The 24,654-nt window shown below is 38.9% G+C and overlaps 1 protein-coding gene across 1 annotated transcript in view; it reads right to left on the minus strand.

Annotated features, from left to right (window-relative positions):
- LOC306755432 (plexin-A1-like) overlaps window positions 1-24,654 on the minus strand; it is a gene marked incomplete at both ends in the record, with an annotated part of 239,478 nt that overhangs the window by 34,726 nt on the left and 180,098 nt on the right. The window contains 4 exons of the mRNA XM_079239811.1: window positions 3,752-3,986; window positions 12,388-12,531; window positions 18,655-18,891; window positions 22,191-22,284. Of these exons, the coding sequence (XP_079095937.1) occupies window positions 3,752-3,986; window positions 12,388-12,531; window positions 18,655-18,891; window positions 22,191-22,284 (710 nt within the window). The remainder of the gene's footprint in view (window positions 1-3,751; window positions 3,987-12,387; window positions 12,532-18,654; window positions 18,892-22,190; window positions 22,285-24,654) is intronic.

Genomic DNA, 24,654 nt, shown 5'->3' on the forward strand with positions numbered 1-24,654 from the left:
ACACACACACAATCATATATACACATACACACACACACATATATATACACATACACACACACAATGATATATATATATATATATATATATATATATATATATATATATATATAATTTCTAGTAAGAGCAGGATTTCTCTTGTATTTCTCTAAAAACATAGATGACAACATTTTTAACTTAGGAGAAGCAAAAAGGTCAGAACCCTTCTCTGAAAATGTCACCTCAGTCTGTGTATGTGCAACCACAACTCTGAAAATAAATGACTTCACATCAAGAGCTGCAGCAGTTTTTGTTTGACAGGTTTGGTTGCTGTTCGACTTGTGACTGTGTCATGACTGCGGTGTGATCATGTTCCGACTTTGAACCATGTCTGTCAGAGCTTGTGCCATTATAGAAAGTGTAAACACATGAGCTGTCCTCATGACAGTCATCCACAATCTGCTGCTAAAATGCTCCCCTCATATACTCTCATTAACCTCTCATTTCTGTGGAAACAATTCCCTTGTTACTTTAACCTTTTATAGCCTCTCACAGCATCAACCCTCAAAAACAGCATTTGCTGTCTGTGCTTTCATGGCAATTCACTGTTAGAATCTCAGTCAGAGGCATTGGCAACATAATGATACATTTAATAGCTCCATGAAAACCAGAACAGGGGGTTGCAATAATCCACCACAGTCAAAAATCTATATCATATAGCTCTGGCGCTTCAGCAGACGCTTGTTTTAGGCCAGGATCGTACCAAAGCACATTGAACTAATTTATCATCCATCTGAGTCATGTCACTTTCATAAGTGTGCAGACTTTGTAACATTTGAGCTATTTGATCCATAATCATTGTAATGTAACAGAAATTAAAGTGGCTCGAACTTCCTGTTGTTTATGTACATATAATAGTATACCAGCTCTATATTTTCATTAAACGAGACAAAACAGTTTTTTTTATTCACAATGACTCAGCTATGACAGTTTGAGCTCATGCCTCAGTAAACATACCCTGCAGACATCCTGTTGTTTTTGATGATCACAGCATCCAACTGCAATTGATTGCATCTCTTGCTCTCTCCGGATTCATTCACATTTATAACTGACTATATATATCTCTGTCTTCTTGATGTTGTTTTTAGCTACAAAATGCCCCTTTAAAAGTCACGTCTACAGAAATATCCTTCAACGCTGCTCAGCCTGCACAATCCCACCATGTAAATTCAAGTCCTTTCCCATCATATGTTGCTGCACACTCTCACAGTAAAAGACCTGCACAATGAGATCAGTGTCAACGCCAGTGATTGATCTTATAACTAATTCACTCAGCCTGTCTTTTGCTTACTCTCTTAGTGTCATGCTTCTACCATCTCAACAAAGGAAGTCTATAGTTCATTCAGTGACCACTGTGTTGTTGGTCTGACCGGATGTCTAACTTTGGCTGAGCAGCCGCATCTAATTTCTCTCTGACACACACTATCATCTGTACGATCCTATAGAGACATAAACCAGTTTCAGTGAATTCAGTCAGTCCCAGGTGGACACTGGAAAAGTTGTAGAAGTGCCATATGGGCCAAACGTGAAAGGTGCCATAGCTCAGTTGTATGTGTTGGGCATCCTGTAGAGAGGGAACATCTGAGGAGATACTTTGGACCATGGAACACGTGACATTTCATAAACGGTAATAGCTGCCGTTAACTTAGAGTTTGAAGGTTGTATGAATATGTCAGACTCTGCTCTATTTCACTTCCTCTCTTTGGCCCAAACCATCAGTTTTGTGGACTAAATGCACATTTATGCTCTCTTTAAGTATGTAAATTGTAGGGCTATTGTGGTAAAGGTTTTAGTTTTGGGATTTTTGGTATGGAAAGGGGATGCACTGAAAGCTCCTTCACAGAAAAGTAATTGTCTTACACACACTTCTTCTGTAAACAACAACAAGTGCAATCACACTAGAAGATGGTATCCCTAGCAACAAGGAGAAAGCAGGGTTTGAAGACCCTCTTCTGTCATTAAAAACTCCTGTTTGAGAGTACTTTGGTTTCCTAGTGATGTATGTAAATATACAAAAAGAAGTGGAAAATATGAAAGTCATCTTTGGGTCTTGTGCTTAGATGTGGGATCAGTCCCCTCAGTAGTCCCGCCCCCTTCACATATGGACAGTAATGTGTTTTTACTGAAGATCCTTTCAACATGAAAACATGAAGCGCTGTATGGGTGGCTATAGCTCAGGGAGAATAGCAGTTGGCTTGTCAATGGAAAGTTGGGGGTTTGATTCCAGGCTTCCCCTGACTGTGTGCCAAAGTGTCCTTGGGCAAGACACTGAACACTAAGTTGCCCACCGATGTGCCTATCGTGGTATGAATGTGTATGTGAGTCACTTTGGACAAAAGCGTCTGCAAAATGACTAGAATAGAATGAAAAAGCATCTAGAAAATTTACTGCAAACAATTTTCTTTTTTGGCTTTAGTTTCATTTTAAATGTCAGTCAACCTGTTTTAATTTACACCAAAGTTAAACAGTTTTATGTTTTTGTATTTATTCCTTTTCTGTATCGAAGATGAACTGAACAGTCACCTTAAAAATGGATGTATGTACCAAACCAGCATACTATTCCATATCTAATAAATCGGCATGTCCAAAACATTGCCAAACGTCAGCGTCCACATACTCCCATGCTACCTTTAGGCAGCATTCAATGGCCAATCCCTTTGTTCTTTAGGCAGTGTTTGGAGTTCACCTCCAAGTTCCGATGTCAGTTTCAGATGATACCAAACATGGCAATGGTGGAGGAGATCACAATAATACACATTCTCATCAAATACAATACTGCTTTTTTTCCTTTCTTTGTTGCTGGTCACAGGGGAGCTATACTGCACCGCCCTACCTTGTTTTCCATCTCTGTATACATTCGCAAACTCTAACCAAAATAAACTAACCAAAATAAAGTGCATAAAAGATGAACAGAGGACTGCTTGTGCCCTATTTAACAAACAGGATAATTAATCATTTAGGAGTATTCCTTTTCTTTTAGGGCTCAACCCATAGTGTTCATCTGTCAGTTTAATACACTTTTGGCTAATTTGAGTCGTTAGATGACCATTATTTCTTCATTTCCAAAAGAAAAGAAGCACCTTATTTCTGCAATATAAAGGTATAAGGCCAAGAGGAGAACTTTTGTCATGTTCTATGAACCTTTCATAAACAGGTTTTGGCAAATCTCGCTGCTGGGTTGCTACCGCAGGGCAAGTGCTGTTGCCGTTTGGGGGGGGTGTAATGTCCACTAACATTAGCAAACTAGCCCCCGGTTCTGCCCTGTATTTAACATGAAAGTTGCATATTTATTCCCATATCCGTTACACTAGAGAGTCTATAAAACTCATTTTCTAACACTACCTACCTGTAATACTCTCAGTTTTAAAAGTAAATGAATCCTTCACCAAAGTAAAAGTATAGCGGACATAGGATCCATTGGACCCATGTTTGTCAATTTAAAACACCAGGTTAAATTTCATGGGGCTCAGTGAGCATTTTGCAAAACTAGGAGTAAGTTTCATGCTGATCACTGTAAGATCTATGAAGAGGCCTTTCCTGTCCATGTCAATGTTTGTCATTTTCGAAAGCTTGCTTATCTAAAGAGCTTATCTAAAGAGGGCTTTTTTTCCCCTCGTGGTAACAAAAAAACTGACTTTTCTACAAGAAAACACCCATATGCTTCTTTCCCCCTTAGGTAACAGGAAGATTAACTTCTGTTTCCAGGACTTACCTTCTTTACATTCCAGAGCCACCCTCGACTCTAAGTTATCCATTTGGAGTTGGAGACGTTTTAAAGTGCGGTCAGCATCCCTTGACTTCCTTTTGTAGGCTATCAAGACAGCAATGATGACCAACAGGAGGAGACCGCCTCCCCCTCCGATACCAATAATGGCGGGAAGTGTTAACAGGCTGTCGGAGTAGATGTGGAGAGTTCCGGGGGAATACTCAAATCCACCAGCACGGATCTGAACACACACAAGCAATTTTCAATGAGCAGAGGAGAAAAGGAAGAAGTTTCTTCTTCTTCAGGTACACAGTCATTCATCAGAGATCTGCATGGTACAGCATAGCTTTGCCAGCAAGCAATAATTATTAGATCAGAGAGCTTGGAGAATTTCCTCAAAGAGAACTCAACCAAATGTGTGATGGGATGGGAGATTTTACATGCTGCCATTCCAGAGAAACAGAAAAAGAACCAGTGGTCATTTTCCCAGCAGCAGATGTTTGTGAATAGATGAGGTGGTCTGAACAGATCAAAAGTTGTTGGTGTGATGAAAGAGAAGCTAGCTGACCCAATTTCTACAGCAGGGATCATTAAATTTTTATCTGTTCTGTAGTCACACTAAACAGTCAGATCTTTGACAGGCTTATACTGTGGAGGCTTGCATCACCTTGACTGTTGTGAACATTTTCTTGTAGGAAAGGTTTTCGATTCGTGCCTTTAGGGGAGCAACTTCAGACGGCTTTGATAATGAAGATTTCACAAGTTAACTTTCTCAGTTCTTTTAGTGCTGTGGTATTTGCAGATTTCTGCAGAAGCTCTGCATTTTTGGGAGATATTTTCTTGTTAATGTCCTCATAGATCACTGTCAACTTGAACTGATTTAGGTCTAAAAGTGAGCGATGTGCATGTGAACAAGGCTGAAACATAGCAGGATAAACTGACTGATGTTGATGTCACATCCACCCATAAAATACCAGCGTATAAGTAATCAAACAAAGTAATCACCAGTATTTAAATCCCTCCCTTAGGAGCCATGGTAATTATGACAAGTCAAAGTCATGTAATGTTTTTTTTGACTAACTACATTTACATATGCACAGTGTGTCACTGGAATCCATCAAATCAAGCCATCCTCCAGGGGGGTTGATAACCGATTCAAATTAAGTGTGATTATAAGCTTTAAAGTTCTTCTAACAGCACTTTCATGTTGACATTAACAGTCTGATTAAAAACAAAACATTAAAAAGTAGAGTGGCTGTTATATCAATATCAATGTCATCAATAACTACACATTTATTTTTTAACATTTGAGGGCAATTAGACAGCATTTAGGATGAAGCAGTTATTGATGAGTGTGGACATGAATAGGCTCCAAAGAAGGAGAAGAAATCAATGAAAAAAACAGTTTTTTTCTTTTTAAAAGTGCAAGTTTAGCACAATGTTGAAGCAGGACTGCAGTCTCTCACACTGGGAACTACACCAGTTCACATCAACCTGTGATCAGTGTGCTACATCCTAGTATCTTTCTGGTACTTTATGTTTTATTACTAACAATAGTTTGGACTTGGGGTGATGAACTTGCCACGCAGCAGATGGCAGATACACACATTTTCTTTGCTAAGTTGGGTAGGTGAGTTTTTATTTATTTATATTTTCATTATTATGCTTACTTTAAAAAGTCAAGTATTTGAATATTACCGTTTTAACTTTATTGTTACACTCTACGTATGAATTAAGAATTGTTCTTGATCTTGGAAATGATCTGTAAGTCTGAGTTAAAGCAATTAACCAGTGAGTCAGTGCTCGGTAGGTAATAGGCATGATGTGTCATGATATTATCTTTTCCAATGAATTCCAATATAACCAGTTCAAGTCTATGAATAAACATAGCAAACGAAATATTCAAGCCTAGAAAATAGTTAACCAGTTCTGAAAACGAAACAATCTATTAGTTTCTTACTTGTTCCTCTGTGTTGTCCTCACAACTAACCAGTAATCCCCCAACAAGTTTGTCTTGTGTGTTCACCAGTAAGTACTGGTTATTAGCTCCTGGTTTGTTTCTCTTTTTTTTTTTTCCTGATAACTAACCAGTAGTATTCCAGTGAGGCTTGGCTGTGTGTTTACTAGTAAGTACTGGTCAACTAAGCATCAGTTCCTGGTGTGTTTTTCTGAGGCGCTCCTTAGTAACTAAGCAGATTTTGTGTCCCTTATTGTAAAGTGTTACCCCATCATACAGTGGGTGTGAAGCTGGACTCTTGCGATGGAGTCAGAGAGGAGGATGCTGCACAAGTCGAGGTCTATACCAAACAGCCTTTCACATCTTCTCCACAATGTGCTGGATAACATCAGGAGCACACTCGGTAAGACACTGACTCCACCACTACACTGTAACATCCAAGAGCACAGCAAGCAAACTCTTGCTGTGGTCATTCAACCCACAACTCCATACTATAGAGTAGATCTCCATTATAATCTCTTGTAAATACTGTATACAACCTTACTGTTGGTTTATATTTTTATTTGTTTCCGCACCTTAATCTATGTTCTTTTGTATTTTTCTATCTTGCATTAAAGTCTTACTGTGTTTACCTTAATTAAAATGCAGTGCAGCCATTTCACCTGAGGATAGATTAAAGCTGGAGTATCCAATATTTTCCACGAGTCAGAGAAAGCCACATTTTGAAAAAACACAGCTGAGAAACTTCTGTCCCCGCTTCTTCATAACTCCAAAACGTGCACATGCACTGCCCTGATCAGCTGCATGAGCAACATGAGTTTTATTTATTTATTTTTTAATTTAACCTTTATTAAACCAGGGAAAATCACTATACACCACCTTCTCATATACAAGGATGATATGGCAAGAGGCCCCAGTGATTTAAACAAAGATAAACAGACAAAACTAAACAAGACCAAATTAGGCCAGAGAGGAACAGGTGAAAGGAAACAGTACAGGCAAATTACAACCAACAGTAAAGTGATTATGAAGTTAAACCCACTTAAATAACCACTAAAACATATGGAAGGAAAATAGAAGGTGTGTGTGTTTAGTGCGTTTTTTTATGGCTGAAGTACAGGTTAGAATGATCATTATCAACTCAAATAAATAATAATAATAATAATAATAATAATAATAATAATAATAATAATAATAATAATAATAACTTCATTTGAAACAAACAAAAAAAACGTTTTATTTGTAGTGACAATCATTAAGTTACAAAAAAGCTTTTTTAAAATTTGTTAATATCAGCTTACTGTGTTAACAGTAATTTGACATGACAACTGTTTTGTTTTTAAATATGTCTTATTTGGTCAGTCAGTCATTTTCTGAACCGCTTAGTCCAATTAAGGATCGCAGGGAAGTCTTCAGACGGTGGAAGGAAGCCAGAGTACCTGGAAAGAACCCACACATACATGAGGAAAACATGCAAACTCCACACAGAGAGGCCACCATTCGAGCCTCCCCCCAGTCGAGGCTCAAACCAGAAGCCTTATGGTGTGAAGCCACAGTGCTAACCACTACGCCACCGTGCAGCCTGTCTTATTAAGTTATTTATATATATGTATATATTTTTCATGTTAAACCTGTCACAACGAAAGCTTTTTTAGTTCTCTTGCCGAACATGTGCCAGGGACCAACACATCATCCGGGCGATGACAGAGTGGAGCTCGTGCAACCTTGAAACTCATACATGGCCATGTTGGCTTCCCACGCATGAAAGAAATTAGGTCTCATAACATTTTATTTGTTATGTAATAACAACTCCACAGATAAATGCAAAATGTTGTGAAAGTCTGCAGATTATGTTCAGTAAGTTTCCTGATTATCATTAGTGATGTAAAACAGACAAACAAACTTCTCTTGTAAAATTACCAAATAGATGAATGAAAATAATGTTTATTTTCTAGTTTTTTTTTTTGTAAGGCCAGAATAAACAATCTCAATCTGGTCCAGGCAATGGATTTTTTTCTTCAATTTCTTTAAATTCATCCAAATCTATTGATAGGTGTCTAGATGTGAGGTGCATGGATCTGGGGGGAAAGTGCATTTATAGGGAATCACACACCTGCCATTATATATTTCTGATTCTTTTCCCCAGAGGTTTGCTTGGCTACTGCTGAGCGGTTTTTCAACTTCCATGATCAAAGCAGCCTGTACTGTAACCAGATGATGATTCTAGTTTAGGGGTCACCAACTCCGGTCCTGAAGGGCTACCATCCTGCAGGTTTTATTGTTTTCCAGGTACAACACACCTGACCCAAACCAATGGCTCATTAACAGGCAGGTGCAGAAGATGACAACAAGTTCTTGGAGAACCTTTTCAATTGGATCAAATGTGTTGTGCAAGGGATACACTAAAACCTGCAGTAGGGTAGCCCTCAAGGACTGGAGTTGGTGACCCCTGTTCTAGTTTATTCACTTCAAACCAGATTTTTACATTTGCAAAAAGTGTATACATGGAAAAGAATGCAGATGGGCATTTAATGCTATTCAGCCTTCAAATGTTTTTTTTTTTTTGTAGAAATGTAAACAGCTTTCTGTTGAGTCTGGAGGTACAACAGAAGAGTTTTTTTTTTTTTTATTAACAGAGATCACAACTGGTGTAAACCAAAAGACTGTGTTGTTATTTTAAATGCAGCTGTGATGTCCTGGGCTATGAGCTTAATTTTCACTCATTTAGGGTAATTTAATATCCAACCTGTGGCCATGCGTTTGTTTAAGACAATAAATCAGAGGAAACATCTTCAGATGGCAGGGATTTGGTGGAGTTGACATGATATTGAGCTGGTGACATATTTTTGAGGCATATCTATTTTTACTCAACCAACAGACTAAAGGTCTGGGGGAGGAAGTTAAAAAGCTGAAGGCCAAAACAACAAGTTTCTTCGAAAACTCAAGGGAGGCACACAGCTGCCAACACACAGCTGAGCATCCGAGGGCACGCAGCACGACAACGTACCAACACACACACACACACACACAGAGCATCTCTTACTGTACACCCACATATACCCACACAGGAATGCAAGCCCATAATGTCTCAACATCCATCGGGGTCCCCTGTATGTAGGTCATTGTGCAGGGGGGGGGGGATATTATCCTACCACAGCTGTGTCATTCTCTGAAGCCCCGCACAACACACGCAAAGACAAAGATGTGCACATAAGTGCAATCATTTGTGCACACACACACACACACACACACACACACACAGACAAGCCGCAAACCACAAATACAGTGCATGTAGTCGTTCACACACACACAGCAGAGGAGATAGGAACAGACAGCTCTATTTTTTCCTCGGCTATTGTCACACGAAGGACCAACTCTACCACCCCCGCCAACACGTTGCATCGCTCCAATATTTAACATGACACTTCCTTCCAAATAAGGAAAAGGAGGGGGGGGATTAAAAAAAATAGAAAGGAGTAAAACTCCAAGAGAGATCCACCTTGGAGCTGGCTGGTGCCGTTGAGAGCTATCATATTGAATTACACGGATGTGCTGTCAGTGGCTTTCTAGGTTTATTGGCTGTAGCTAGCAGGGAGTAAATGTCATAAAGATATAGTGAAATGACTGTGAAAGGACACTGGTGATAAGTTTAAACGGGGTACGAGGAGACGTAGGGGCTGAGTGGGTGCACTTTGGGGATATTTAGACAAACATCCAAATATATTCACAGTGAGAGATGCATTGCCTGGATGTGGTTTGACCTTCCTCTGTTCAGATGTTCCTGGTGTTGCTCTGTGATTTTGAAAGTCTGCTTTAGTCAGAGCGAATCAGAGATCCATCCTTAGGCTGCTGACAGCTCAACAAGTTCGGCGGAACAGCTGCCGCACGATGTGCCTGTAAGATCCATCCCAGACTTTCTTGCAGCGTTCTGTCCTGCCGTGTCATTTTTATTTTGGAAAATGTTAAACACTAAGATGAAAGTGACACCACAAGACGAGGAATTCACCATTCGGTCTGTTCCCATTACCTTCTGGTCCAGAGATGTCCTGCTGTGGCCCTCCAGGGCCGTGATCCTGCAGGTTTTCGGTGTATCCCTGTTCCAACACACCTGACTCAAACTAGTCACTCATTGTGCAGAACTTCATTGGCTGTAGGATCCATTTAATGCAAGCAGATGTGCTGGATAAGAGATACTTAGAAAACCTGCAGGACAGCGGACCTCGAGGTCCGACTTTGGGCAACCCTGTTCTATTACATTATGCATAACATCTTTTAACTTTTCTATATTCAAATTAAAACCATAATCTGGTACTATAACCCCTACAAATAAATTCATTAAGTTGTATTTCAACCTCAGGAACCATATGAAGGAGCCAGGGTCTTTATGTGGGTCTTCTGGCTCCCTTAATGGCCACAGAAAACCAAGATAATTTCCAGAGATGAACCAGAGATTAGAGGATACACTTGAATTGTTTTTATTTACCAAAAGGCAACTTAAAGTAACCCAAACTTGGACATAGCTAGCTCAGTTACAAAACCAAACAGATCAGTGAAAAGTTGCATCTGCTGAATTACCTCTCTGGTACAGGCCAGGAATTACACCCAGAGTGTAACTGAGTGTTAAACAAGCTGCTGACTTTCACCGTACAAGATATTTACTATAGGTTCACTTCTACAGGATTTTTTCGCACATCTTTCTTATTAGTTAAAGAAGTTAGAAAGTTCCTCATCTGCTGTTAACGCTTGTCTTTCGGTTTCCTTTCCGGTCTTTGTGATGAAATACATCCGGCAGCAGTCTGAGAACACACTCATGCTTTTCACTACAGACACCTGTGCTTTTCTTTTGATGCTTAGCTAGTATATCCGCTGTTAAAGCCGTTTAATGTGGCAGAGTTTTGGGTTTCCTTTAACCCTTTAACTGCTTGCACTATCATTTTGGAAAAGCAAATTTCTTTGATTGCTGGAATGAATCTTATTAAAACATGTGAAAGTAAGCCTGTCTGCCAGCTGATTTCATATGAAATGCAAAAGTGTTTGTTACCAACTTTGGTCTAAAAATGTATCTATTTCCCTATTGTTTCTAATTTATTAACTGTTATCCCATTCATGGACTGCACAGTGCGGCCTCCCAGCAAGAAGGTCGCTGGTTTGATCCTCAGCTGGGGGCGAGAGTCGAACAGTGTCTGTGTGGAGTTTGCATGTTCTCCCTGTGTATCCGTGGGTTCTCTCTGGGTACTCTGGCTTCCTTCCACCATCCAAAGACATGCTTGTTAGGTTAATTGGTTACGCTAAATTGCCCGTAGGAGTGAGTGTGAGAGGTTTTTTTGTCTCTGTGTTGGCCCTGCGATGGACTGGCGAGCTGTCCAGGGTGTACCCTGCCTCTCGCCCAGAGACTGCTGGGATAGGCTCCAACTTCCCCGCGACCCTTGATTGGACAAAGCGGTTAGGATAATGAATGAATGAGGGAAGGAATTATCCCCTTTACTTTTTAGTAAAAAAGCAATAATGCAAACTGTAAAGGGTTAAATGTGGATGCGAGGAGACATTAACAGTGTGTGCAGGGAAGATGAGTGTTGGTCTGATTAGAGTTGAGTGTAGGTGGAGGGCTTCCTGGTTTTAGATTTGCTGAAGTTTAGACATCTTATATTCTTCGTTTATTAAAAGTCTGCATCGTCATAGTTAAATGAAGTTAATAAAATACACAGAAAAATGGAGAGGTCCCAGAGGGACTCTCAAACCTAAAACCAGCGGCACCTCCAGTGGAAAACTGCTGATGCTTGCACAGTTGATGAAATAAGCACACCTCAGTGTATAACAAGGAACAAAGCTCTGCATCTGCAGACATGTCTTAAGGTTTATCGTGGTCATGTTGATGATATTATATGACCATATGAATGATTTCCCATAGTCACTTAATGGATTTAACTAAATACTAACTGGGCTGCAGTTCTGCAGTGTGCAGATCTGTACTTGGACACACTTACCAGGGCAGTGCTTCTCAATTCCGGTCCTCAGGCCCCCCTTGCCCTGCATGTTTTATAGGCAACCCTACCTTAACAGACCTAAATGAAATAAAGGTCTCCTTAACAGGCTGCAAATAACTTGATAAGGAAGTTCAATAATCGGACTCAGTTACTTTGGAGGAGGATCGTGTCTAAAACATGCAGGGCAGGGGGGCCTGAGGACTGGACTTGGGAAACACTGTCCTCGGGTTTTATTTTCTGCCAAAAAAGTAAAGGTCCTTCAGCAACAAGCGAACAGACTTCCAATTTAGAATCAACATATTAATAAAGTATAGCATGTTTAATAGAAACCTTGGAGTGGAAGCTCGACAGAACATATCCTGAATCTGTCAGAGGAAGTTATTTTTTATAAACATAAACATCAAGGTTACAGTTTCACTGTAACTTTAAGAGTAGATTTTCATATTGATACATAATTACGTATTAAGTAAAGGAAGTTATTTGGCTTTTTTGCTTTGACATATTTAAAAACTGCAAAGTTATGACTGCGAAATGCTTGTCAGATTTCATGTGATGAAGGTTTCATTCCATCATGCTGACTGAGTTCCCTTTTCATTTATTTCATCAGAACAAGACGGGAAAGAAAGTGGAAACATTTGAGGCAAGTCATTGAGGCATAGGGAGACAGATGAAGAGGCGGGGACACAGAGTCGTGATCTGACCGTGACTTTGTGTTGTCCGGTGAGGTTGGGCCATTCGCACAACAGCTGGCTCTCGGACAGGGTGAGGATACAGGGAGTCTCTCCAATCAGCACCGTGTAGTTGAGGCGACTGTTACCTGGAGCCGCTGGGATCAGGTTACGACCCTGAGCACAGACAGAGAGGAAAGCGATGAGGAGAGGCACTTTGCTCATTTATGCATGCAGTGGTTTCATCGGGACATTAGTAAGAGCTGAACATATTCATGGTTATGATGTCTTTTACTGAGCTACAAAGTGAGTGAGGCATCACCACTGGCTTCTGCTATCTAAATGACTTTCATCTGTAACCCTCTCGCTTGGCTATAATGATGAACTTGTTCATAATGACTAATATTTTTACGCTTATGATATAATTCTTTGATGCAAATCACTCGTTTTTCAGTGAATAAAAGAACAGTAATCAGTCACTGATGATAAAATTACTCCGAACCCCCCTTTGACGGACCAAGTTCTCTATTTGATCGACGGTTCTCATTGAAGACAAGCCTTATAAAGGTTCAGTTTAATGCCTTTGCGTAAAAGGTGGCATCTGTAAATGCCTTTACACACCGGGGCCGATGAGAATAAACAACACAAAACCTCTCTGAATTGTGAATAATTCACAAGGTGGATTCCATATCAAGCAATGACAACAGTGTGCTGGTGCTGTTTTATAGTATAATCCAGAAGCTGAAGCTGGACCACGGCCGCGTTTGCACAGACATACGGATGTCTACGAGACAGTTCGAAGATCCGCTTGCTTTAAGAAGCAGAGAAGAAATAATAAAGTTGGTCCGTCATGGTGATAAAAGTTTGAAAGTAATATCAGTGAAAAAGTGACGTCTGCGTAGCTCGCAAACGGCTGATCTATCAGTCAGCATGCCTTCTCTGATTGGTCAATCATACATCAGTTGGATGTGAATATTAAAACAAAAGTTTTAAAAAAATAAAATAAAAATTGCTGGACAGAATTTTGTTACTGATGTGAACATTCCCATCGAATTCACACTGATCTGATCAAAAAAATATTGCCGTGTGAATTATTCGGATGAAATATTCGGAGTAGGTGCGTAAAAACCTGAAGTCGTAACAAATAAATGATGAATTTGTGAGGAACAGTGACATTCTAATTTTACTGTACAATAGCAGAAACAAGGTGTATTCGGTCAAAATTAACATATTAAAAAAAATAAAAGAAACAAATATATAAACAAATGAAATCTCCTTCTGTTGAACACATCTTGTTAAAACAGGTGCCTGAGTCTGGCCTGTGACATCTGATTCAGGTGTGTTGGAGAAGGGTTGCATCCAAGCGTTGTAGAACAGTAGATGTCGCAGACCAGATTAGGTCACCCCTGTTTTAAATGTTTGCACAGAACATTTTCTTGAAGTACTGATCCTTTTTCAGGATGCCTTTGAAAACCACAACCACAGATAAATTCTACAATTACACGTTGTCATAGTGAATTTGACATAAAACTAACAATATACGGAAACGATGTGTGGAAAATTGGGCCCAGGTCACCTGGCTGTAAAGCGAGCCCAAATCATTAGTCATGTCTCTGATGCTCACATATTTATGTCTGGGAAGACCTGAAACCATTTTTATGTCACAAATTCTAGAGTGCATGTATTCTAGAGTAGGATTGACTCCGTTGTCCATCAGGAGAACGGGCCATTGGTATATTCTTATTTATAAGGCCATGCTTGGGCTGCTGCCATCCTATATCTGTGATTTAATCACACAGAAATGTGTTGATTCTTATTTTTTGCGATCAAATGATCATTTGATGCTTTCTTTTCTATTTGCCGACACAGAACTGGGAAAAAGGGCCTTTGTCTACTCCGCTCCTTCTACGTGGAACTCTTTGCAGAGAGACTGGAAATTGTCACAACTTATTTCTTTGAACGGTTTTAGCAGAGTGAGAGATTTTGAGATGTCCTCCTTTACTTGTATTTGCTTTGAATTATTTGTTCTGTTTAAGTGGTAATATGTAAATAGCCTGTAACTCTTGTTGCCTCTTGGCCAGGAATACCTTGAGAAAGAGGTTATTAACCTCAGTGGGACTTTCGTGATCAAATAAAAGTTAAATAAAAAAAACACAAAAAACAAATAACTCTCACTGTACAATGATGGCAAATTGTTTGAAAAGTAAAAATGGCCTTTAAAGTGACCTTACAAGCCAATGGTTGGCAGCAGTAGCTTCTCTAAAGCTCATCACTTGCTACCATCTTACAAATTTTTTATACTTAATATCTGACACCTGCCCTGTAAATGCTGAAAAGGAGGAGATGAGTGGGTGTTAGTAGTGTGAGAAGAGGGAAGCCACAGCAAGAACACAAGCAGCAATAAGCCACAATCACAAAGACGAAAACAAGAAAAAGACGGGAAATAGGAAATGTAGGCAAAAAAAAAAAAAAAAATCAGGGGGAGCAGGTGGGCAGAAAGGGCAGAAAAACACGATGAGAGGTAAAACAGAAATGAAGTATGCTTAGAGAGAGAAGGGATGGGAATGAGCAGAAAATCAGAGCGAGCGAGTTAGAAAGAGAGAGGAGATAGCTGCCATGTCTCCTGCTGACTTAACAGTGGGATGCAGAGACACTCCGTTTTCCAATCCCATTGTCTCTGCAGGCCGCCGCCACCTAGGCCTGCTCTGCAACCCTGTAAACATGCATCCCATTCCATCTCGCAATCACACACATAAACACACACACAGGGTTTAAGCCGCGCATGCGGTGGAGTTCCAGCCACACACAGAGCTGTTGCCGCACATAAACACTACGGGCAAGAAGCATCATGCGGGGAAACACTTTCAGAAACACATACAGACACACAGGAAAATGCTTACAAAACACCGCGACCAAATGTTTTGTTTTTTTTCCTTCTTTTTGTTTTTTTTTTTATTTTTCCATTTTCCCAACACACTTCAGTAAAAACAAACCCGGCACTACAGATGAGAAATTAATTGCGTGGCAGGCGCGGTGCACGCATCTCAGAAACGCTACCCCCCACATCCCATCTCACCAAATTGCATTTTTTGTCCATCTCATCAGTGCTTCCACTGGGTAAGCAGTTCCACCAACAAGCCAAGCAGGAGATTTGGCAATTACTGCGAGGCTCTTCGCTAATAAATGATCTTTTAAGAAATAAATTACGACTGTTACCCTGCCTTCAATCTCTTTATGGAAATAAGCGGCGTAACACACTCTTTGATAACATAAGAGATAGTCAAGGCAATTCTTCATCCATCTAACAGATAAAAGCACTGAGCGTTGGATTCAATGCAAATGTCGCGCATGAATGTGTCACTGATCTAAATGAAAATAATTCTAAATTGTCTCTGTATTGTGTTAAGTGTCTCTTTAATAACCCACACACTGCCAGCGGTTAAATTACTGATAAATTCACTTGGGAAATTTTGTTTATATCATCTTAAGTGGTTTCTCGACACTAATCCTCAGCTTATTTCAATTTATTTCAGGACTGGTTCTGTGTATGACAGGACCTGACCAGTTACTGAAATACTACATGATTTGCTTAACAAAAGTTCAGGTTGACATCTTTTTTCTGCAAGGGAAAGGAGGTTGGGAGGAGGTGCGGGGGGGGGGGGGGGGGGGGGGGGGGGCGGCGCTGATAGAGTGAGTGCCTGTCCATAGTAATTCCTTTTCAAAATGTCTGACCAAACATTTCAAGAGAAGCCAGTGAGATAATACAGTGACACTGACACACAACCAGGAAATTGCCAATTAATTCCATATACTTATGTCCGATCACTATTAATAAAAATGAAAGTGAACATCATCTAAATGTTTTGGACCGTAGGCCCGTGTGCTTCCACACTGCCCTCCAAGCTCCACAAATTAATTACACAAACTGAAAGGACTGTTATTTAAAGGGCTGGAGGCTGTTGAGGAGGGAGGCCTTCAGAGAACTTGCTGCAACTCACTGAAGGGCAGAAATTGGCCTTGAAAGTTGTGGACACATGCTTTCAGTAAATTAGTGTTATTTTTTTTCATTTCTTTAGTCCCAAGTGACCTTGGTGACAGATTATATTTTTTACTTTCTGAAAATTCTTCTGAACTGGAGGAATCTGAGGAAAATTTCTACCACAAAAAAAAAGACAGAAAAAAACAAACAAGCTAGCTAATATGGAATTTTTGCCAAAAAAAAACCCAAAAAACAAACAAGTAAAATTTAAAAAGTACATTTCAATTAATTCTTTTTCACTGAAAAGCTTTGGTTTTTCTGATCATGTGAACCTGGCCGTAGTTACAAAGAGAGAGCTCATTACCAACAGAAGTAAATATGCAAGCAATGTAGTAAATTACTTCCATTTTCTTCTTACAACACATTCATGGGAGTTGGACTCTGTACGTCCAACCCTGTAAACCATGAGAAAATGCTCAATATATTCTTATGTTTCTTTCTCTGTGGAAGACCACCATGCGAGTCGGTACAGCTCAAATCACCTTTGCTGTTTTTTAGTTACCTATAGGTAAATTTGTCAGATGACACAGTAGGCGCATTTAGATAACATCTAGAATTGCGCAAAAACTACATATCGTAATTTAAAAACCGCTAATGGAAACATCTGCATTTTAGAAAAAAAAAAAAAAAAAGTTTTCACTCTCTTATGAGATGGCTTTTCAGACGTTTTGATATAGAAATAAATCGCAAAAATTAAATGGAAACACTTTTTTTCCGCATATATGGGTCCCTGGGCATGACATGGGGGGGGGGGGGGGGGGGTCATGACCAGTTCATTTCCAGTAAAGATGGCAAATTTAGAGTTTTAAAAAAGGAAAATGAGGAAGAAAAGCTTCGAAAATCCATAGCAAATTCTTCCCAGCAAATAGAAAACCCCTAAATAATGCTACGTGGCTACCTTGCATAAGCCACAATTTTCACAAAATCTCGCAAAAGGTATGAGATTTTTTCTTTTTATTTATTTATTTTATTTTTTTCTTTTACAAGACTTCAGGCTAATGCACTAAATGCACTGAACACTGTTCAATGGAAACACACGCAAATCGCAATTGTTGTTTGTCGAAACTTACAAATAGGCTTTTATTTTGCGAAAAAATGTAATGGAAACGCAGCTAGTAATTCCAAAAATACAAAGATTTTTGAATACCATCTGGAAGTAAATTAAGTATTTGCAAATTAACATACAGCTTTATTGGGCTGCTTTGCTGTCACCCTATCAGATACATTTAGTCATCTGGCAACATGATAAGACAACTGGGGGAATGAGAACAGTTTTATTAGTAATGTAAATTTACTAAAGTATACACTGGTCTAATATAAAAACAGGCTTAGATACAAGAATTTTAAGTGTTTGGAGCACTTAGATCTATTTAAATTTTGACTATATAGTTGGGAAAGGTGGGAGAGGAATGGTTTCCTCATATTTAGATAGGGTACTTTTCCTGTTTATATAAGGTTTAATGAGACATCATTGCATCTGGATTGAACTATTTCCTTATTTTGCATCACATTTATGCTGCCACCAGCTACTCTTTAATTCTTTTAGGGACAATCTCAATATGTTAATGAAACAAACGCACTGTTGGAGTGAACTGATGTGGTCAATCAAAAATGAGAATCTTGCTGTTGTATAGGAATGTCCGTAAAACAAACAAACAAACAAACAAACAAAAAATGACACCAAACTGAAATCATTAATCTGCTGTTACAAGTGAAAAACAAGCCACATGTGCCACGTATGAACATAACAGCTGAAATAACTAAAATTTGTGGTAACTTTAGAGAACAAGCTTCACAACAGAATATTTTGTTTAATATATCAGGAAGAGGTGAGTTGTCATAAACCTGCACAAGTCCATAATGGAACAAAATGTCACTGCGCAACCATGCATCTAAGAAAGAAGGCAGAAAGTATGTTTAAACTATACTTAAGCATGCTGAAAATAGACATTTTCAATTAGCTTAAAATTCTCACGTTGAGTCAATCAAATTTTCTCCCTTCTGTGTGGGCGTTTGCAGCTTTTATCCCACTCTATAGCTGTTTGCAGACACAAGAAATGTGAGTTTGAATCTCTTCATCTTCACAGACATAGTAGAGAACATTTCCCTGACAAGTTAAAAAGTGTTCACAAAGCCTGTACAAAGCCTAGATAAGTACTAGCCAAATCTGTTTGCAGGATAAAAACATCAGATCACAGCGCAGATAAAGTAAACTGAAATGCCCAGCCAGGTAGAGAAAAATAACTTTAGATGCTTCTGACCTTGAGAATGAGTGGTGATGTGGGTTTGAGCTCCAGCACGCCAGATGGACTCAGTGGTTCAAACACAGGGTCGGGGTAGTAGCTGAATGTCTCATTGACCACCACTAGAGCATTGACGTTATCCATGTAGAACCCGATCTCGTCGGGGCCGGTGCCAGTCTCGGAGAATCCAAGCTCTGAATCTGCCACTGACGGGGCGAGGCACACCATGACCGAGTTGTTGTACACAGTGCAGTTCTGAAAGCAACACAAGGGAAACAAGAGTTGATGGCATGTTTATATTGAAAGGCAAGAGGAGGAGAGGAATCTTATCTCTGTTCATGGATTTTCTTAACCGCTGCATTTTGACAAATGTTTTATCTAAACGTTACCAAAAATATTCCCAAAGATTTAGTGCCAAGTGTATCTCATTATCTTTAAAAACATAAATACATACATTTAAAAAAGATTCAGTGTTGCAAATGAAACATTTTTCTATTTATTGAAAAATATGAGCTCATCCTGAATTTGATTGTCAACAAAGTTGACATTTGGGCATGTTTGCAACTTATTGGGGACAAAAGAGAGAACTTTCTTCTTGTTTTCTAAGCCACAACAAAACGACGCCATATGAAAGTGTTGGCGACATCTTGTGATGCATCCGCCAAGCAGAAACTTCACCTCTTGGGGATAAATATTCTGTGATTGGTGGGACATTTGAGGTGGGCGTGGTTAACATGGAAAGTATGAAACGGAAAGCTAAAACTTTTGCATTTCTGCTCGTGTGGAACAAGGTGGTGAGAAAGCATGAAAACGAAAAGATTGTATGTGGGAAAGACACCGACAGAGTTTCTCAATAAATGTTAAATCACCAGGTTAATTGTTCATAAACACACAGCGGACATTACCGGATGAAGAGAGGAAATTAAAGAGTGAAAAGGACAGAGCAAGAGATGAGACAAGAGTCAACATAGAACAGACTTTTACTGGCTCAAAAGAACTGATAGTACTGGTAGGATAAAAAATGGATGCTGAAATTGCCCTCTTTAGGGGGTGCATCACCGAGAAAATATGCCCAATGTTCTGTGGTGCGTCTTTAACAACAGCATATGAACTGGAGCTGAGGAGTCCAGCTGCTAGACTTTTGGGAGAGAAATGCAGTTTCATTTTTTCTGATGAATGATACAAGCTGTTCAATAATGCTAGTTTGCCTTTGTTGTATTTTAGGGCTCACGAGGCGCCACATGTTTTCCTCAGGTAAAAAGTGTGGACTCTAGAAAGACCAGTCCAGCATTTGCACTCTTCCACTACAAACACAGCAGTTGTAATGGCTTTACTTTGCATTGTCTTGTTGAAGTAAACGAGACAATTTGTAAAAAAAAAAAAAAAAGAAAAAAAAAATGTTCTAGAGCATATAACTAAAACGTTTCACCACTGATGGTGTGTCTGCAGATGTGCAAGTTGCCAGTTCTATTGGCACTAATGCACACCCATGCCAGAGGAGTTGGAAGTGTTTGAACTGAGGGCTGAGAACAACCCAGTTGGCACCTCTCCTTTATGGTCTGGAGGAAACAGGCTCCATGGGTTCCAAAGGAAACTTGCAATCATGTTTTGCCTGACCGCAAAATAGTGTCTCAGTAAATTCTACATGTGGTTTGTAGTTAGACAAGAGTATTTAAAGGTCACACATGGTTCTTCAAGATCTCAGTGAAAATAAAATGTGTTAAATGACAATGATTTTTATCAGTGTACCTAAGCTTATGACAGAATCATTGCTGCTTGTGATGCGATGAAACTTGAGTGCCTAAAAAAAAAAAAAAAAAAATAGATTTTCTGTCATGACCCTCGTGCAAAGAAATGCCTCCAGATTCTGTTAATAATGTCATTAATTGTTAATAGATTTAGCAATTTTATACAAAGAAAAAAAGATCCATGTAGCTGACTTCTGCACATCTTTATTTCTGAGACTCTGCCTCTCTAAGGTGCTCTTTTTTTTACCCTATCATATTACCTACATGTGCCAATTATTTTTATCTAGTTACCACAATTACTTCACTTAAAAAACAAAACAAACAAACGAAAAAAAAAAACAACTGGAGCAAATCCTTTTCCATGCTTTTGTTGCATGTGTTCCAATCTTTTTAAAATGTGTTGACGAGTTAATATTAGTCATGAAATAAGGCCTCTCCTTGGTTTACGAGATGAGAAAAACATTGTATGTTTCTGTTTATATTTACATTGTATTGTACTTATCATTAATATCATTAATATATGCTCAATGGTCAGACAGAGTGAAGTAGGCAACACTGACACTTTTAGAAACACTAGGAATAATCGGCATGCTGTAATTTCCTTTTAAAATGGATCTGTTGGGTATAATAACCCATCCTTTTGTAAGTCAATGCCCTGTGAAACTACAGTGCTGTTAGAGCTATTGGAAATGTAAATAGGTTGCAAATTTATGATCAGCTGTTAATAATAGGCAATGTGCTCTGTGCCTTTGCTTGTACCTAGAGTTTTTACATCGTTGCTTTGGAGAATACATGAATACATGATGTCACGACCGCGGTTGCATCAATATGTACAGCTGCTCAGAAGACTACAAGAGTGTTTTTGCATGTTGTAGATTACTTACTACAAATGTATTTAAATTTCTACCATAACATTTAGCAAATACATGGGAATGAAGGGAGTGTCTCGCTGATCTTGATTAAAATGTCAAACCAAACCCAACATTTAATCCTACTGCATTGCAATAATAATGCAACTTTTACAAAAAAAAAATAAATAAAAAAAATGAAGACGTGTCCACTGTGATGGAATAAAAGTCTCTGCAAGTTGCAACTGCACTGGAATAAAGACAAACCAAAGGCTGTCTGGAAGGTGAGAATAATACAGCTGTGATTTGTAGCAAATGAGTGTCAACATTGAAAAGCATCAGCACAATCCTTTAAGTGCAAAGCACTTTGATAAAAAGGCTGTGTGGGATGCATTGTGTAGGCTGCCTGCCTCAACAAATGACAGCTTTATCTGCAGGCTGAAGTGCTTTCGTGTTGTCTGAACTTCAGCTCTTAACCTCCACAACCAACTTCAACTATTAGCAACATTTACCAAAATGTTTAGTGACCAATGTGTATGGACCAAAAACTTTTCTCCTTCATTCGCCTTCCACTTTCCTAAGTTTCCTCTCTCACACATTTCTCCTGTTCCCTTTTTGTGACACCAACACTCATGGTGCGGTGATATCTGAGGGGCGACAGTATATAGCCCCAGGAAGTGTTAGATGCTGTAAAAAAATAGGAGATGTAATCGGAGCAGCAAATTGGCGGTTGGTGTGTCTTCAAGTGTGGAAATGCTGTCAAACCCTATGTGGGGATTAGTGTAATGAAATTCAGATCTGAACAAAGTAACATTTAGTAGTAACAATATACGATTGAGTGTGTTTGCAAATTTAAAATTTTTACAAATAAGGTTTTGCATGCTCAGAACAGCTCCATGTTTGATATTCTGTGTACTTGTGCTTTGAGCATTTGCAGGTCAGTGACATCAGGACTCACATGGAAGGACTCTGCCTGGCCATACTTTGCCCGGATCTTTGGTTCTCGAATAGTTGCAAGGTTGGTCCCACTCACTGTCAGCAGCGTCCCACCACTGTAGAGGAGGGAAATAAGAATGCACAGAAAAACAGATTAGTAAATGAAGAAAAATAGTTGGTTGAAGTAACTCCTCTGAGCTAAACAGATCTCAGTGGTATCATTGTTTTGTAGCAGCCAGAGTTGATCATAAGGATTATTGCACGTCCAAAAAATAAGAATCAGGTTGAACAATCAGAAATCTGAGCAAAAGAGTCCACGTGACCAAGTCCTGCTGCAGTGGAAGCTAAAAAGAGTGCTGCACTGTTCAATGAGCTGACACATGAAGAGGATGATGGCTGATGGAAGCAATCTACACACCAAGAATCATGGGTCAAATTACCAAACGTTGCTAGGAGTAGATAAAAAAAAAAAGTAAAAAAGATCCACAAAAGAGCAAAAGTTTAATTTTCACCCCGTTTAACAAAATGGTCCCAGTAATAGTTTTCTAGTTTTCCAAGATAAAAAAAACAAAAAAAAAAACACATTGATTTATTGATTATACCCAGTCGATTTTTATGTGTTTTTAGAAGATGTTGAAAAAAATGTCATTATTTTAAATAGGTGGTGAAGTGTTAATGATATACTTCATAATTCTCTAAAAAATAATATTATATTTGAATTATTTGGTAAAAAAAATTATGATGAAATACAGACTGAACTTCTTTCTGGATGCTACTTAGCGAGCAGTTAAGCTACATAAACAATTCTTCAACATCGAAACATGAAGTGACTTGATGTGGTGGTGATGTGTATGATGTGAGTGGAATTTAAACAAGGTTGATTAATGTGAAGCATAATTTAAGAATAGAATTATTATTTTGTGTCTATAATATTGTGCAGTTCAAAATTATGACTGAGCAGCTTAAATCTAATGACATGACTTGGCTAAATAGTAATTTAACTCTTTAAAAAGCTGTGATTTGGTTTAGAAAATATGGCTGATTTGTTTTCAAATTGTCCTGATTTCCAAATGTTTCCAGTTTGTCCTTATAAAACCGTTTAAACTTCACTGAATCTTTTGCCGATGTGACACAAAATGGCCAAAGGACATTTCTTCAGATGTGCAAGATGACTTGCAGAGAGATCACTCGCTTCATGCAAAAAAAAATGAAATAAATAAATAAATATATAAATATAAAACTTTTATTGCAGTGACCTGTTCGCACAAAAAAAAGAAAAAAAAAAAAAGACTTTTCACGACTAAACTTAAACCGGATTTATGTGGTAATCTTCAAAGATGTCTTGCCCTTCTTGGCACCCTCCTTGTTTTACAGTGGCAGTTTCTCTACTCTGAAGATCTCTGCAGCCAGGCTATCTCTGCCACTAAGAAATATAGTTTAGAAGATTTCCTATCATGTGTCTTTCTGCAGGTTTCTTACTCCCCTTGTGGGATATACTCCAGTCTCTATCATGCTTGACTGAAATAAAAACCCCCATCCCAAAGAAGTCATAAACAACATAGGTGCTTGATATTTCTTTTGAAAAACACACATTTTGCAGTCAACGGATACATCTGTAAAGTTTAATAACTGACAACAACAGTGAGGTTTCACCTACAATGATCTTTCTACAGATGTTCCCTATGGCTTTGCGTGAAATGTTACATAACTAATTCTTTCACACAGAGACACATAAGCCCGTCTGCAGCCTCCACTGTTAACAGTGTACCTTAAAAACAAGGAAGATTTACAGCAGCCATTTTGTTCTTTGGGCATCTTTTTTTGGAATCAGCTCTGCTGGAGGATACAGCTAAGGAAGAGTGGGGCTTTCCTGACACAGCTCAACACTTGCCTTCTGCTCGTCTTTTGGGTATTCTTGAGTGTTCAGAAGCTATAACTCAGTATTATACAAAGGATTTGAAAACAGACCTTTTGTTATTTCTAAATACATCATATTTGCCCCAAAATCCCCCAACTGTAGTGCATTTCTTCATTTTTTTCTTTTTTCGTTTATATCTAGACTTTATCGGTTACTCTTCTGGGACTCATAGATAATTTGTTTGGCTTAAAGAAATCCTCCTGAGTCATCTTGCATTGCTTCCATGCTGAAGAGATGGACCTGCCACACAAGGTATCCTTAGTACATTGCACAATTTGACACATTTTCCCACATTTAGCTTTTACATCTGGAAACAGACAGGTGGGATTGCACCTATATCCCATAGGTCTTAGTTGTGGGATTATGAAGCGGTGGCCCTTGTCATTCTTTTTTTTTTTTTTTTTTTTTTAAACACAGATCAAACTTGGGATATAATCATGTGCACATTGCCCTATGAGTCTAATAAGTGAGATATGACTTTACTGTGAAAGTCAGAGGAGCTGGGAAGTTCCAGAGCTCCATGAAGTAGGTTTAAGATCACACAAGCAGATATGACAACTCTGCCATG

The sequence above is a fragment of the Telmatherina bonti genome (genome assembly GCF_933228915.1).
Source record: "Telmatherina bonti genome assembly, chromosome: 4".
Taxonomy (NCBI): domain Eukaryota; kingdom Metazoa; phylum Chordata; class Actinopteri; order Atheriniformes; family Telmatherinidae; genus Telmatherina; species Telmatherina bonti.